The sequence below is a fragment of the Stegodyphus dumicola genome, chromosome 3, assembly GCF_044657685.1.
Source record: "Stegodyphus dumicola isolate Sdum_Otavi_A_Nest chromosome 3, ASM4465768v1".
Taxonomy (NCBI): Eukaryota; Metazoa; Arthropoda; class Arachnida; order Araneae; family Eresidae; genus Stegodyphus; species Stegodyphus dumicola.
Window position 1 is genome coordinate 107,647,680 of NC_140770.1, and position 17,098 is coordinate 107,664,777.

The 17,098-nt window shown below is 33.0% G+C and overlaps 1 protein-coding gene across 2 annotated transcripts in view; it reads right to left on the reverse strand.

The window, feature by feature from the left end:
* The window catches only part of LOC118190855 (carboxypeptidase D-like), a 164,044-nt gene that overhangs the window by 34,066 nt on the left and 112,880 nt on the right, over positions 1-17,098 (reverse strand). For both annotated transcript variants that reach the window (XM_085813148.1, XM_085813149.1), the window contains exons 6-7: positions 12,075-12,248; positions 6,115-6,267 (exon numbers count right to left, since the gene is read on the reverse strand). In XM_085813148.1, the coding sequence (XP_085669274.1) occupies positions 6,115-6,267; positions 12,075-12,248 (327 nt within the window). The remainder of the gene's footprint in view (positions 1-6,114; positions 6,268-12,074; positions 12,249-17,098) is intronic.

Genomic DNA, 17,098 nt, shown 5'->3' on the forward strand with positions numbered 1-17,098 from the left:
CATAACAGACGTGACGCGAATCATCGCTATTTCTGAGACCGATTGCAATAAAAAAGAGAGGTGCTTTACTAGATTTTATAGCAGTCCCGTATGCAAAGTTTCACCGTTCTACGATTAATAGTTTTGAGTAATTCGAGATACATATATACATAGGTACGTACATAACATTATATATATATATTAAAAGAGATGTCACATAAAAATCCACTTTGAATCCATTTTACAATCTTTTTTGAAATAAGGAGTCTTTTATTCTGTCCATACGTACAGACATTACACATAAAAATAGTCAAAATGGATTCGAGAATGGTCAAAGCAGATATTTCCGGTGAAATCTGACACCCGAAATTTTTCGGAATTACAATACTTCTCTTTCTTCGTAAAAGGCATTAAAAATCGAATTTTACTTATGTATTGATTTTTTTCTGTTTTTAGAAACTGCAGACATTTTTCCGTCATTTAAAACTAACTATGTAAAAATATTTAATTAGAGTTTTCAAAATTAGTAAATAAAGGAAGGATAAAAGTTCCGAAACAAAATTTACCAGTGAGGATATTTAAATCATCAGCTGATGCTTGTTTAAGACAGTATGAACAATTCCTTCATATTTTTTCGCTCTCATATAACTTTTAATTGCTAAGTCTGTATCAATTGTTTTTACGGATTCTTTTAAGAGTAAGTTTCGTGCAGCTCAATTTTCAGGCATAAGCCAACTAATTTAATAACGGAAAATTCCTAGTGAAAAGTTTAGATTTACAGACGAAATAATAAATAAATTGACTATTTATTATGGAAATGCCATTAGGAAACACTGCAATTGTGCAAAAGTTAAGCAAAATTCAATATGGGCAATATTTTACAACAAACGTTTCATTGATGTGGTAACCTATTCAGCATTTCTGCCCAAAGAGAATTCACACATCAAACAGCGCATGCATTTGTAAATCCGCAGTACTACATAACATTAAAATTCAATTAGATACATTCTGATGACCTCGTTGATCATGTGACTTATGTATACCTTTTGTAAGCAAACAATGTAGATGACCTCAGAGATCACGTGACTTATGTACAGCTAACGCAAACAAGCAAGGTCATTCTTCCTCTTCTTCTCTTGCGGAATGTATCTCATTGCATTATCTGTAATGGAGGCAGTAAGATATAACTTTAGAGATCTAATCACGCCTTTATTACTAAAGAAAAATTGCTAGCAAAATCCGAAGAAATCGTTGAATAGTTTGATTGGAAACTGTTTCCCAAAAATTAAGGCTGTGGTTATAACATTGTCAAGACACTTAATAATGCTGTTATTATATATAATGATAGTCAAGGTAGGCGGTTAGATACTATGAATGCACCTGGATACTGATTTGATGGTAATGCAGTCACATTTGCAACAAACACTCATCAATCAGCATCGGGTTCAGTCAGCCGAAATAAAGGCAGAGATGTCAACTTCAAAGTTTCGCAGGGTAGTACAACGAGCCAAGTTAGCTGTAGTAATAGCAGTTGAAGAAAACGAAGAAATGGTGAGTACAGAACAAACAATGTTAATGTATTTTTAAGACAAAATATATTGTATTTTATTAAACTCTAAAATCATTTTTCTCAAAACAGTGATTTTCATACTTGCCCGTAATTTTTAAAAAGTTCTATTGTATATACAGTCAAAAGTCGTTAATCCGGACTCGTCGGGACTCCGGCGATTCCGGATTATCGATCATCAGTTTAAATCTGGTAAGATGGCATGCAGAAATTACAAAATTAAAAATATGAAACCGTAATTTATGAAATAAAGAACAATTATGATCTAAAGGGTATCAAAATTTACAAAAAAAAAAAAAAAAAAAAAAAAAAAAGAGCAGCTTAATATTTATTTGTTTACTTTATTAAACATTTCCTTCAATGTAAGTTGCTTCGTTTCATGTGATAATACTTTCTCTTTAATTCTATTAAACAGACATAATTTCTTGTTTAGTTACAAAGTTCCGCTGTTCAAGTCCTATAATTGCTGTGTTGAGAATACCGACTAATTTGTCAATCGAAATGTTTTCGTTTTCAATAACCTCTGGGTCACTTTCTTCACTATCGGAAGCGAATTATAATGACGAGGAACTTGATTTAAATCATATCAAAGACAGAATGAAATACTACACTTAGTATGGAATTATAAACCAAATAAAATAAAAACATCTGCCCTGAAGATAAGGATAGTGTTGACAGATCAACTCCCAATCCGCCGCGTGAAATTGATAAACAGATTTCGGATCTCAAAACATACTTTCGCTTTGTAGATACAAATTACATATTAGTAAATATATATCGGAAATTCTATTTGACATAATCTTTCTAATCTATCATAATCTAATAATGACGTTTCTGCCCCCCCCTCTGCCGCAGAGCAGCGTGAAATTGATAAACAGATTTCGGATTTCAAAACATACTTTCGCTTTGTAGTAAATATATATCGGAAATTCTATTTGACATAATCGAACGTTCAAGCTTACTTTTATAAAATTGCTCTGACAGTCTGCAAAAAATAATAAGCCGGATCCAATTCGAAGATTAAGGAACAACGCAATCGGCAACATTAACTGAATTAGATAACTTTAGCTTAGCGTATAACTCCGTTACAATTTAAACGCGCATGCGCACAAACATATTCGCAGCCGTAAGGGTCTTACGCGCTCTCGTAAACGCCTGTGCGCATGCGTGAACGCGACGCATGCGCAGAAAGTTTGTAGCTTTGAGGTCCGGATTATAGATCATTCCGGATTATGGGTGTCCGAATTAACGACTTTTGACTGTACTGGTTTTAAAATTTCAGGGATAGTACATGATCATGTCGCTAAAAAAAAAACGCAGCTGCTTGTTTCCTGGAAATTTGTTTTTAAATTATAACATTTGACATGAAGTTTTTTATATGCTTTTTATGAGTTTTAAAATTTTTATTATCATGATGTTAACAGATTTTGTTGTTTTAAAATTTAATTAGATGAAGAGGAATAGCTAAAGTCTTTTCACCACACAAATATAAAATTATTATTGTAACTAAATTAGAGTAAATGTACATTCGGTAGAAATTTAAAGTTTTTAGAAAATACCTTTGGTTTTACTTTCGTAAAACAAGTTCCTCTTTAATAGTAGTAAAATAAATTGAAAAGCATAAGCAACTATATTTAGAGATGTGAAGATGTCGTGTATATTTCACTATAAAAATGTCACTTATTAGACCTCGAAAATCATCCAAATTTCTCACTTTCAATACTGAGTAAGTCTGACGACTTCCCTTAAATAAGAATGAATCTTAACATTTTCAAAGCCGATTTTTACGTATCGTTATCTTCCTACATGGGAATGGGAAATATGCTAATGCCAGAGGGTTATGAACACTGCATCGCTACGCAAACAATCGCTAGGGAAGGGGGAACTTTTATGTGAAAAACTCTGAAATTCTATAAAATTCAGTAATAGCTCAAAGCGTATCACCATTAGCTTCTTAAATGCTTTAGAAACTTTCTTCAAAAAAGTGTTTTATGTATACTGCTTCGGGAAAAAATTAAAAAAGCTTTCCTAAAGAAGCTGTTAGGGAATTTTCAGCCTTTCGAAATGAGAAAGCTTTAGAACACATTTTAACTTTACAAAAAGATAAAATAATCATAATCAACAAGATTTTGCCAATACAATATATTAGTTCACTATAATGATAAATATTTTTGCTTAGTTCCTAGACTGTTATTAAATCAGAAGTATTATAAAATGTATACGTCTCTTTAAATAATGCAAAGAATTATACTTTTTAAAGATTTAAAAAAAATTTTGAAAGCTTTCAAATTTTATATCTTATATATATTTATTTGAAGATCCTGGAAAAGAGGTAAGATCGTGCATTGATTACCGTCGCTTGAACAAGGCAATTAGGACACAATATTTTGCCTTGCCAAACATATAACATTTAGTGGAAAAAGTATCATCTTCCAGATATATAACTGTTCTAGATCTTACTCGAGGTTACTGGCAGATCCCACTAACTAAAAGAGCCCAGCGTTACGCTGCTTTTGTGAGAAGTTTTGGAACATTTAAACCCTTAAGGTTAACTTTCGGGCTAAAAAATGCACCATATGATTTTAGCCGTTTGATGGCAAGATTATTAAGAAACTGTGAAGAATTTACTGTACCCCATATTGACAAAGTTGCAGTATTCTCACAAACCTGGAAAGAACATTTGAAGCACTTAGAAATTATTTCAGAGAAGATGAAAATTGCTAAACTGCATATTAAGGCTACGAAATGTCAGTTTGCTCATACGACTATCAAATATCTGGGTCATGTAGCAGGACAAGGTCAAAGAAGACTAGCAGAAATAAAAATCCAAGCCATAAAGGACTTCTCTAAACTTCCCACGAAAACACAAGCCCGGTCATTTTTAGCACTTGCGGGGTATTACCCGAAGGTATATTTCAGAATTTTCCAGTGATTTCTGCACCACTGGCAGATTTGTTAAAAGAAAAATGTTGTAAATCAACCATAAATTGGACTGATGACTGCCAAAACGCTTTTGATGAACTCAAGAAACGGTTAACACAAAATCCAGTCTTATACATTTCGAACAAGTCATTTATTGTTCAGAGCGAGGCTTCGAATATTGGTATTGGCGTTGCATTATCACAGATAAATGCTAAAAGCAAAGAACATCCAATAATATTTCTTAGCAAAAAGTTTTCACGTACTGAACAGAACACAGTACAATCGAAAGGTAGTGTTCTGCCATTGTCTTTATAAAAGTTAAAATTTTACCTAGATGGACCTCATAAGTTCATTCAGACTGATCATAATCTAATCCTCTATTATGTGGTTGGATAAAAACACTGGGACTGATCCTACACTATTTACAATGGGCTTTGATCTTACAACCTTTTAAGTATGAAGTTACGCATAAAAAGGGAAGGCACCATCAAAATGCTGAGAGTTTAAGTCGTTGTATCGAAAGATCTCACAATTAAAAATATATATTCTAGGAAGTTTAAAACTTCATTATTTAAATTTTTCTAGTATTAGAATGTTAAATTTTATATGTTTATTTTAAATGCTTCTTTGAAAGCACTTGTACTCATTTGGTCAGGTATCTAATTTTATTTGTTACAGATATGTTTGAATATCTTTGTCTTGTAAAAAAAAATGAATGTATTTAAACTGAAAATTTTTCTTGAAAGTTCCATCATATTGAAAGAAATTTTTTTTCGAAAAGTACCCCGTGAGGGAAGGAATTTAAGACTGTAACGTATTTGCGTAGCTACGCTACCAACATAATTCTTCTAAGAAATGTAAAGAAACCGCGCCAAAGAATATCCGTGCAGACGATGCACGCGCTTAAAAATGTTTTTCAATTATTCGGTATGTTTTGACTAATAAAGTTGGTTGTTCGTTCAAAAATGGCGAAATTTCTTTAAAACGTCATTAGTGTATACGAACTAGGTTTCCTTGGAAAGTCCGCCACGAAGGCATCCCTTCCCTCAGTTAGATAGCCCTAGTATACTTCGCCAAAGTCAACTAAACCAAACCATCTCACCCAAAAGGTATAAAGGTCAAAGGAAATATACTTTTTTTTTTAGATTTTGAGGTGACAGTGCATATTGATTGCTACATCACTACATTACTACATTACTCTACATCACTTTGTCTCTTTATTATGTTATATCAGCATTATTCTCTCTTATAGCAACATTTTTCAAGTAGTTGTTATATCAATATTGTTAGAACGCTTACGAACAACACTCGACGTACAAAATATATCACTAAAATCATCTCCCTTACTCCAGTTTAATTTTTTTTTAATTGCAAAGGCACTTGATTATGTATCATTGGCCCCCATGCATCCAAGCTGCATGAGATTAGAACATAAAAAAAATAGAAACACAAAAAGACAAAACAGTAATTAACCTCACTACAATAACAATAACTATATCAAGATTGAGAAATGGAATAACAAATGACTACATTAAGCATTAATAATAACTCCAGTCTACAATAAACTCATAAAAGTATCAGATCAAAAATATACTGTATATACTCCCTCTTATAGATTTATACTTATATATGTGACATGTACACACCTTGATGAGCTTCTCCTAGATACTGCAACAAGGCCTTTTGATTATCTGACCAGAACTTTGGAAGGAGATGGTACTTAGGGTATTTACAACATGATATCTCTAAAGTTATTTCCATGCATCCGGCCCATACATAGTTATAATCTTGCATTCCTCCTAAAAAGAAAAAAAAAAAAGAATGTATAGAAATATTTATTAGCACGAAAAAGTTCTAACGCATACACATATGCAAATGAAATTGCATATATATTTCGCTTCTAATTTTATGGCAATTACCAAAATCTCCCTATGCATCATTGACTTGTTACACATGTTGAATTTCAAAGACGCACACTGGGAAATAAACCCGTTTACCGTCTTTCTTCAATGTTATTGTTTCATACTAGCTCCTTACCATCTTTTCTCACAGAATGTGACTATTCCATTCCTTTGGGCCCCTTATAAAACTGTTTCTTTCCAATATGTTGTCTATTTTTCTATTTCGTTTGCAGTACAGACTATTAGCATTTTATGTTTACATCCAAAAAAGTTTTACCATATTACAATGAAATAAGATAAAATATACAATGCTATAACGGGCTGAATGTAAGAATCTAATTTACGTAAACTCACTTCTAGAATTTTATGCGCCTGCGGAGGCATCAGTTTACGGGTTAATCAGGCAGCTTTGACGATGTTTGACTATCAGGCTAGAACTAATAAATCGTTAAGAAATAATTCAAATTAAAAATACCGGTATTATCTAAAAATTAATTAAAATATCAGCATCGAATGACGAGAATGGTATATCTATTAAGAGTTTATGTCTTCGAATCTATATAAAATAATGAATATATTTCCAGGTCATCCAAATTAATTATTTTAAGTATGAACTAGCGGGCTACAGCCAAATTAATATTTACATATTACGGCCAAAGCAATATTTCAGTTCTATGCACTGAAAAACTGAAAATAAAATGAACTATTAATTTAATGTACTGCATACAAAGTTGCTAGCTGCGACCAAAGCTGAGGCAGCGGACGTGCTCGCCAAAGAGGCGGCCTCAAACATCAACGCACGTCCCATCGCTGTTCCGGCGCCATCTTCCCATCTTAAAAGACTGCTGAAAGGCGCAGCAGTCCAGTGGTGGCAAAAAGTATAAGAACATGGAAACACAGGAAGAGTGTATGGCTTTCTACCGATGGTGACAACGGAGAGACTCATAGCAAACGCTCCACTTACTAACTTTGTAACTGGGCACGGTCCCTTCCCGGACTACTTCAACAGATGCACTATTTCTAAACACGGATCACTGTGTATGCGGGGAAGAGGGGACACCCGATCACTATATTTTCCGGTGCCCACTCACAGAACAGTACCATTTCCCGGAACCCACGAACATACCTGCCTTTCACAAGTTTATCCTTAAAAATAAAGCGGCAATGAACACAGTGTGCAAAATCGTTAACACCATTAAGGCCTACGGCCAAGACCTTTGCCTCCCATTATAAAACAGTGCTATTCATAATGGTCTCAGTGACTGCATTCTGCCTTAACAAACTGTGCAACAACACATACTGCATGCTGTATACCGCTAGTGTTTCACTTGTGGGTATTGCGTACATTCTGCGCAATGTGTCTAGTACTGCCAGTGTAAAGTACTTTCCCTGAAACTTTACTGAACTGCCACTATAACTGTGCACCTTATAAGTAGTTTTATGTGTTTAATGTAATGTTTATATGTTTTTATGCTGTTTAATGTCGTATTGTGTATACTTTGTATCATTGTACTGTTATGTTTTGTATATTTTGTGTCGAACTGTGTTTTCTCTATGTATATTTATTTGTCATGTATTTCAAATGTGTGTGCTGAATTATGTATCATATTAATGTGTAATGTGTATCTGTAATAATGTATGTATATAATGTGTAATGTAATGTGTATCTGTAATTATGTATCATATTGATGTATAAGTAGTATTTTATGTGCAAGCAGTAACTCAAGTGTAAGCAGTAATTTATGAGTAATAATATGTAATTTAATGCATATATTTAAGTATATTAATGTGTAAGGTAATTTGTATATGTAATTATGTATCATATTAATACGTAAGCAGTATTGTCTGTACAAGCAGCATATCGTGTGTAAGCAGGAATATGTGCGAGCAGTAACTTAGGTGCAATCAGTAATTAATGAGTATTTATGTGTCATACTAATGTGTAAGGAGTAATTAATGAGTATTTATGTATCACACTAATGTGTAGTAACTTATGCGTAAGGAGTAATTTATGAGTATTTATGTGTCATACTAATGTGTAAGCAGTATTTCATATGTAAACAGTTAACTTATGCATTAATTTATGCATAAGCAGTAACAAGGTGCAAGCACTAACTTATGCGTAAGCAGTAATGTAGCATATTAATGTGTAAGCAGTACTTGTATTATATTAATGTGTTATCATGTATCATATTAAGGTGTAATGTAATGAGTATATGTAATTATGTATCATTTAAAGTGTAAGTAGCATTCTATGTGCAAGCAATGTGTAAACATTAATTTAGGCGTAATAATGTGTAATGTAATGCATATATTTATGTGTATATGTAAGAATATTAATGCGTAAGGTAATGTGTATATGTAATTATGTATCATATTAATATGTAAGTAGTATCTTCTGTGCAAGCAGCAAATCATGTGTAAGCAGGAATATATGTGAGTAACTTAGGTGCAAGAAGTAATTTATGTGTAAGCATGTGTAATAATTAATGAGTATCTATGTATCATAATGTGCAAGCAGTATTTCATATGTAAGCAGTAACTTATGTGTAAGGAGTAATTTATGAGTATTTATGTATCATACTTGTCCGTAAGCAGTAACTTATGTGTAAGCAGGAACTTATGTATCATCAGTAGGCAGCTATTCATGAGTACGTAGTAATTTATGTACAATGCAACAGAATATGTATGTAATGCAATGGTATAATGCAACTATGTACAATGCAACTATGTAATATAATCCTTGACTGAAACAGCATGCTGTTTCATACTCCGCACTGAATAACCAAATATGTGTAAACTGTGATCCGAATGTTGCCATATGTACAATGCCATATGTAATAATGTATCACATTAATGTGTAACCAGAATTTTAAGTGCAAGTAATAACTTATATAAATAGTAATTTATGTGTCATCAGCAGGCAGTAACTTATGTGTAAAGTAGCAGTTATGAATAATGCAACAGTATATGTGTGTAACGCAATGGTGCATTGCAACCATGTAGTATATTCTTTAACTGAAACAGCATTTTGTTTCATATTCCGCACTGAATAACCCAATATGAAGTGAACTGTGATCTGAATGTTGCCATATGTACAATGTATTATGCAATTGTATATCATATTAATGTGTAAGCAGTATTTGTATCATAATAATGTGTAATTATGTATCAAATTAACGTGTAAAGTAGCATGTATATGTAATTGAGCATCATATTAATGCACCATATTAATGTAATCATATTAATGTAATCATATTAATGTAAGCAGTATTTCATGTGCAAGCAGTAATTTATGTGCAAGCAGTAACTTATGTGTATGCCATAATTTACGAATAAGCAGAATTTATATGTTATCAGTAGGCAGTAATTTATGAGTAAGTAGTAATTTATGTTGAAGTATGGGATAAACTTCCAGTGCGCCCTTATGGGGCCACAGGGAGTTGTTGCGTCTGGATAGGGGAGGGCGTGGGACATATGCCTGTTTACCTCTGTTAGACGCCAGGCGTCCCCGTCCTCCGTCACCTGTCACCTGCGACCAAAGCAAAATTTATGAGTTCTATGCATACCTGAAAATTAAATGCATAAAAGCATTTCAGTATAAATAAAGTCAATTCATTGTTTCCAAGCAACAACCAATTTGTAAATATTATTTGTTGCCAAACCAAGAAACAGAAACTTTGGACACTTTGGGTTAATACGTATACGTATGATGTCACGATTTAAATGTAATATACATAACAACTTTTTCTCAATATCAATAAAAGACTTATCGTGGCAATAACATACTGTGTCGATTATCACAACCTGAAACAAAAAGTTGCTAAGAGCAGCTATTTAATTAAAATGCTGACATAAACGACAAATTTTCGACATACAATGATGTCACATGAAATCGCGCGCTTTCTTCAACGTCAGAACATGACTTTATATAATAATAATAGATTTAATGATTGACAATATTACTTTTATCTCATATTTTGTAAAATTTGCAAATTTTTTAATGACAAACTCTACGATTTGAAAGCGAGCACACGACAACACTTTTCAAAATAAAGCAGGTTTTTATCACCAGCGTGCCAGACTGTTGCCACTAAAAAAAATGAAAGCGCAAATTAGCGTTTTCAGAGTTTTAAATTAATATGTCAACTAATTAAAATCGTACGACGATAGAATGGTCGAAATAGCTTCCTACGAAATTGGAATCCGAGGTACTACTCTCGAAACTCAACACACTGCAGTTGCAGAGGAGATACTCGTAATGCCGTAAACAAACAAACAGATTTTAAAAGTAAGTACAGCAGAAGATTATTACGTAAAGCGAACTCTTTCGCATGCGATATTTTAAAACTTATTTTATTACCTACAGAGGCTGTTCGTACATTTTTTAGACGATTTTGGTAAGCGTAACAAAAAATCGTTTGCTGCAAAAGAAGTAATTGCAATTGTACCATGTTTTTAAAAGTCAAAATTATCGTTTAAGGCTTGAAAGTTTTGTTTTTATTCAAAATGGCGAATTTAACAAAGAAGTGGTTCGAAGGCTACATTGACGCTCTTTCCGAAGAGAAATATGCCTACTCCGTTATCCAAAAACGATGTGAGAGTCATGGTTTTGTGATATCTAAACCGTCGATAGGTAATATCATCAACAAGAAAGGAAAAAAACGTCAAATTGGAGCCTCAAGTGGGACAAAAATTCCAAACAAGTATCCAAGGAAAAAACGGACATGTTCGACTATTGCAAATGTATGTTGTTTAATGTTAAAACGAAATCCCCCTAATCAAAGGACAGTTGCAAAATCATTAAAATGCTCGATGTCCACTGTAAACAAAATGATAAACGTTGATTTAAATCTTAAGAAAGCGAAAAAACGCAATGTCCATCGTCTTCTTCCAAAGCATATCTTTCAACGCAGGACACGCTGCAGAATTCTATATGAGAAACACTTATCCAAAGAAAAATGGAAAACAATTGTCACAATAGATGAAGCATGGGTGTATTTAAATGATTGTAACAAAAAAAAAGAGCCATTTATTATCATAAAAGGGGAGAAAAAATTTTAAGCACATGGTTCAAAGAATCGAAAGAAAGTTTTTCTAAGGGATTCATGATTGTTGCTGGTTTTCCTTATAATGGCAAGTTAAAAATAAAGAGAGTGCAAGAAAATGTCAAGATTAACTCCAAATACTATCGGGAACATATTTTATCGCCAATTTTTCTGAATGAAATACCATCGCTTTACCCACAGTGCCATCAATCTGTGAGACTCCATCAGGACAAAGCTGGCAGTCACACATCAAAATCCACTGTAAATTTCCTAAAAGAAATGGAACAAAAAACTGGTATCAAGGCTACCCTTCACTGATATCCCTACTAAATCTCCCGATGTGTCAACTATGGATTTTTGTGCTTTCAGACTTTTAAAAAGTGCATTATCCAAACGTTGTCCCAAAACCCTAACATGACTCTTGAAAGCTGTTCGGGAGGAATGGAATAGAATACCTCTGCCACTTCAAAAGGCATTATTATCCTGGAAATTGCGGTGTCGAAAGATAGTTCAGAATAAGGGATGTCAAATAGAACATTTAAAACTCAAGATTTTTATGTAATTTAGTTTTGTGAATACAATATACATCGTCTAAAAAATGTGTGAACAGCCTCTGTATAAATCCTTAGAAATAAACTATCAGAATTTGAAACTTGCCTTTCAAAGCATACCATGCAGCGCCATTCGTGGTACCATTAGCAAATGGTGGGCTGCCATCTCTGCAGGCGGTTCCGATATACATATTTTTGTGGTTGAAGGAGTATGTTTGAGCCAAGTGCCGGAATACGTCATCATCTGGAGTCACAGATGGACTTCCAATACTTCGGAAACCTGAAATAAAACACATTTACTTCAAGCAAAATGACGTTCTATTAAATCTACTTATAATTAGTTTATATTTATAAATACACATATAAAATTAAATTTGAGTTTGAGAATTTCGGTCATTTATTTTAACAAAGATTGTAAATGTTTTGCTGCTGCTAACCGTAACTAGGGAAAATCTAATATTGTAACTCAATAAATCTAAATTTCGAAGGAATTTGATATCAGGGTATTTCTGAATGAAATAAATTTATTCATTTTTGCGCAGATATATGAAAGATAAATTCATTGCAAAAAAAGATATATCATTTCAATTTATGAAAGAATTTGTTAACTCCGCATGTAAAGGAATGTATAGAAGAAATAGTAGCAGTATTAAAAGTCTACGTTTAAAATACATATATTACATCTTAAATTTAAATTCAGTTACACGTTTTTCTCATTTAACATATTTATTGTAAGCAGTCTTTTGAAAGAATTATAAACGGCTCTTTCCTGTAAGTATCAAAATTTCAGTCTTGAACTTTTCATTAAATCATACGAAGCAAAGAACTTGAGCCAGCTTACTGCAAAACAAAATGTTTCATGCGGTTTACAAAACCTATGTTAAGCAAAAATCCATCCAATTAAAAAAGAAACCTCTCTTACGTGGAAAAAAATGGAGAGAACAGATATATAATACATTTTTCAAGGAAATCTCCAACTGATTTTATCAATATTCATGCGATGGCATTGAACATTCTGAAGCGCTGGGATTATGGTGCTAGATTTTTATGGCATTTTTCAGATTCTTCAAATTATTGAAATAGTTTGTAAAGCTTATTCTTTTTCAGTGTGTGTAACTTCAAAGCTCCTTTTCTGAAAGAAATCCGTTTTGCGATTCTTTGCTATAGGATGTGCTCCAGTAATTTTTTTTAACTGCTATTGCTCTATACGTTCTATAGAAAGTAAATTTTTACACTTATATAATGCCTTAAGTTGGTATAGTGGTTGTCGCTGCTCGCTACCATATATCTGGGCCCGAATCGCGGAGAAGACTTACATTTTTGTATGTATACAGTATCTGTGTGGCATGGGAGCAATTAAAATACTGGCAAGTCATAAGTCCCCTTGAGTGCTTTAGTGGTAGCGAAAGAAGAATTAAAACTCTCAGATCCTTTCCCCAAGATGTTCTCTATTAAAATTAAGACGGAACTTCCCTGTTCATACCGACATAAAATCGAGAGCCTTAGGCAAATCTCAGGTAAGCTCTCGATAATGAGACGGCTAATAACTTACGATACTGCCCATCCTGACCAATGTTTCAGATTGCAGGTGTTTGGTTATTTGAAACACCGCCACTTATATAAAGACACATACACATGGTATTCGATATATCAGCTACTTCCATCCTTTGGGGACCCTTTTACCCTTTTTACCCTTTTTTCCCCATCCTTATGCACATTTTAAGCAGCCGTCTTAGATACTTATAACTACTATAGCGTATATTCAAATTTCGTTACTAGGGATTTTTGAGCCTAACTTATCATTGCATATTCCATCGAAGCATGAGAAGCATACCATTAATTTTACATATATAGATGGAGAAGATTTCGAATTAGTTTCTGATGTTCTGCATTTCTTTAACTTTTCTTAGAAAATTACTAAAACGTCTGCTATTTTCAAAATTTTTTACGTTCTTTTTCGCAGCAGTCTGAGAATGCGAAACCGGTTAGGTGTTTGCACATTTTTTAGAACGATTTCAAGGCCATTTAATTGATGTTTAAAATGTAAAGAGCATATATTTTTTTAATGTTCGACCTCATAGGCTTCTTTTATATGTATGCATCGTGATTTCCATTATAAAAGGGGTTTTCGTAAAATTTCCAAAGATATTGTGTGTGTATATATATTCCTCTTTCACTAGTTTCCACTCCATTTATCATGGTGGGTTTGCGCTTAAAAAGAGCTCTTTGGAAGAGACCAAAAACGCAATAGTTCATAAGTGAAACGCCAGGAATCTTCGCCGGAATACTTTGAAAAGGCATATTTGTGCAACCCCTGCATCAGTCTTCATTTTCGAAAGAATGCAATGGTACTTTTTGAAATATGACTTGCTGCTTTGTCTTAAATTTCACTCTTTGAAAGTCACTGGGATAGAAAAGAGGAATTTCTTCCGTAAATATTGGGCGTAAAACTTTCTGTTGATAGCGCGTTAAGTTGATTTTGACACTTTTTCCACTTCTGTAAGAGAACTCTGCTATAGTCATAAATTTCTTACTGTAACTTTCTTTGCATTTACTAAGCAAGTTTGTACACTTTTTCTTCCTCTTCATTTTCGATAATTAAATAGATCTTTTTTTTTTATTACTGTCACTTAAATAAACCCATGCTTTATCAAGGGTCACAATGTATTTCTATTTATCTCCTGCTAAATAGTTTCTATACAAATTGTTGTGCGTTAAGCCACATGCCTCGGCAAAAGCTGAATAACATAGTATTTTTAAATCTTTTTTAGGTTGTAAATCTTGGTTTATTATTTTATTTATTGTTGCTACAGATATATTTGAAGACTTTGCAACTGACTGGATGTTTTCTTGTTACCAACGTTTAAACTTTTAGAAACAGTTTACGGTATTATTTTGGAGTCTTGTTTCCGTGTAAAAGAATGATTGATAGTGTTTCCCTTTCCAATTAATAATGCTTATTTTGCAGTTAGAAATTTTAATATTATGCATTTTAGATCGTTTTTAAATTATGGGACAAGAATATTTTTTTCTTCGAAAAGCGCAAAAACATATCCTTCAGTCCACATAATATTTACATATTTCGCATTTCAAATAATAAGCTGTTACCAGAAATTTGAACCGCAAAGCATTTTTTAAAATTATTTATCGAAATCTGTCTAAAAATAGGTAAACAACCTCTTTAATGCTTTGTGCATACTCATAGAGAACTTGCGGAGAATTTGCGATGTTATACTATTACTGAAATGTTATACAGTACAAAGTCCGAAATCCGGACGTCCATTGTCCGGAATGATCTAAAATCTGGACTTCAAAACCACCAACAACGTTTTCTCGTAGGCTTTGCGTATGCGCATTTGATTCCCCCCCCCCTCCGCGCATAATAAAACATCTGGAGAGTCCCGATTCTTAATTTCACTTCGACACTAAATAAAATACCTTGTTATTGAAGAAACAATCATTTTAGCATAAATTTGTACGATCAGTAATTTGGCTGCGTTGCTGCGTATCTGCCTGGCACACATCTCAAACCGAAACCTGGCACACATCTCAAATAAAGGAGTATGGTAACCTCTTATGTTGACACTACGCTTGGCGATAATTACAGATTTAAGTTAAATGCGCTAAAGAGTGTTGACGAGGAAAAATTTACCAAAAATTTCTTTCCATATGCTGAAAATAGATTTTTTTGATGATACTCATAGACCCAAAGATTATATTTAGGGCTATTTAAATTAAGAATAAGTGATTTGGTATTGACATAAACTCAGAACCAGCGCCAGGGATCGTATGGACGCAACGGGTCGCAGAATTTAGGACCCACAGAAACTGCATCAGGCGTAGCGCCGGCCTTCACTAAGGCTTAAGTATATGTGAGAATTTATTTATTCAGAACTCTGATAAGCCTGTGCAAGAAATAGAATAAGTATAATAAATAACTAATACAATTCAGGCTTAATTGTCTCAGTGCGCGATGGAAGCAAGATAAAATTTAACGGAACAACTTGTCGTTAGTCGCCAAGCTCATGATGCATAAGCAAATATGTATAGTATATGACAGATAAATTTGATGATGATAGCCGCTAATTTTAAAGGTTTTCGGATATCGCAAAAAAAAAGCTGAAATTTTCCAATTAACGGATTTTGTAAAGAAATGTGGAGAAGCGTTAATAAATGAAGATGATATAAAAGAAGTTTTTCATTGTGAGACAATACTTCTCAATCATCAATCAATTAATGAATGGTGAAATCTGTAGTATAATCCTAGATCCAGAAAATACCGCTACCGATAGTGTAAACAGAGACGAGATAACAGAGAAGTTACTGAAAACGAGAAAATTTCGATTGACAAGTTAGTCGGAATTCTCGAAACAGCAGTTACAGGACTTCAACAATGTAACTAAACAAGAGATTATGTCTGTCTGTAGAATTAAAGAGAAAGTATTAGCACAAAAAACGAAACAACTTACATTGAAAGAAATGTTTGATAAGGTAAACAAATAAATATTAAGCTTTTTATGTAAATTTTGATACCCTTTAGATCATAAATATTTCATTATTTCATAAATCACGATTTCATATTTTTAATTTTATAAGTTCTACATGCCATCTTACTAGATTTAAACTGATGATCTAATATTCGGAAAAATCCCGAATCCGGAATCACCGAAGTCCCGACGAGTCCGGATGTCGGACTTTGTACCGTACTATAAACCTGAAAAATAGCACTAAGGGCGCGTCAGTGAACTTCTTATTAAAAAATCTGATGTGTACACCACATGACTTCTTTGTACGGAATATTAAATTATACGCATTTTTTCTAGCATTTCATTTAAACTTATTGGATTGAATTAAATCTACTTCGCCGACAGCACATAAACCACAATAGAATAAATGCATTCTTTAAAATTCACTCTATTTGTTTACCATAGTGACACTCTGGCGTTAGGTTCACTTAACAGTATTATATTTCGTTCATATCATAACTCATAATGCCCAAAATTTGTATCATTTAAAGAATTATCTAATCGTTGCCACATGTTCTATTCAAGTACTATAATAAAGCTAGAACGATGTATAAAAGAAATTAAGCAAACAAAACAAAAAAGAAAACAGTTTTTCACAGACGAT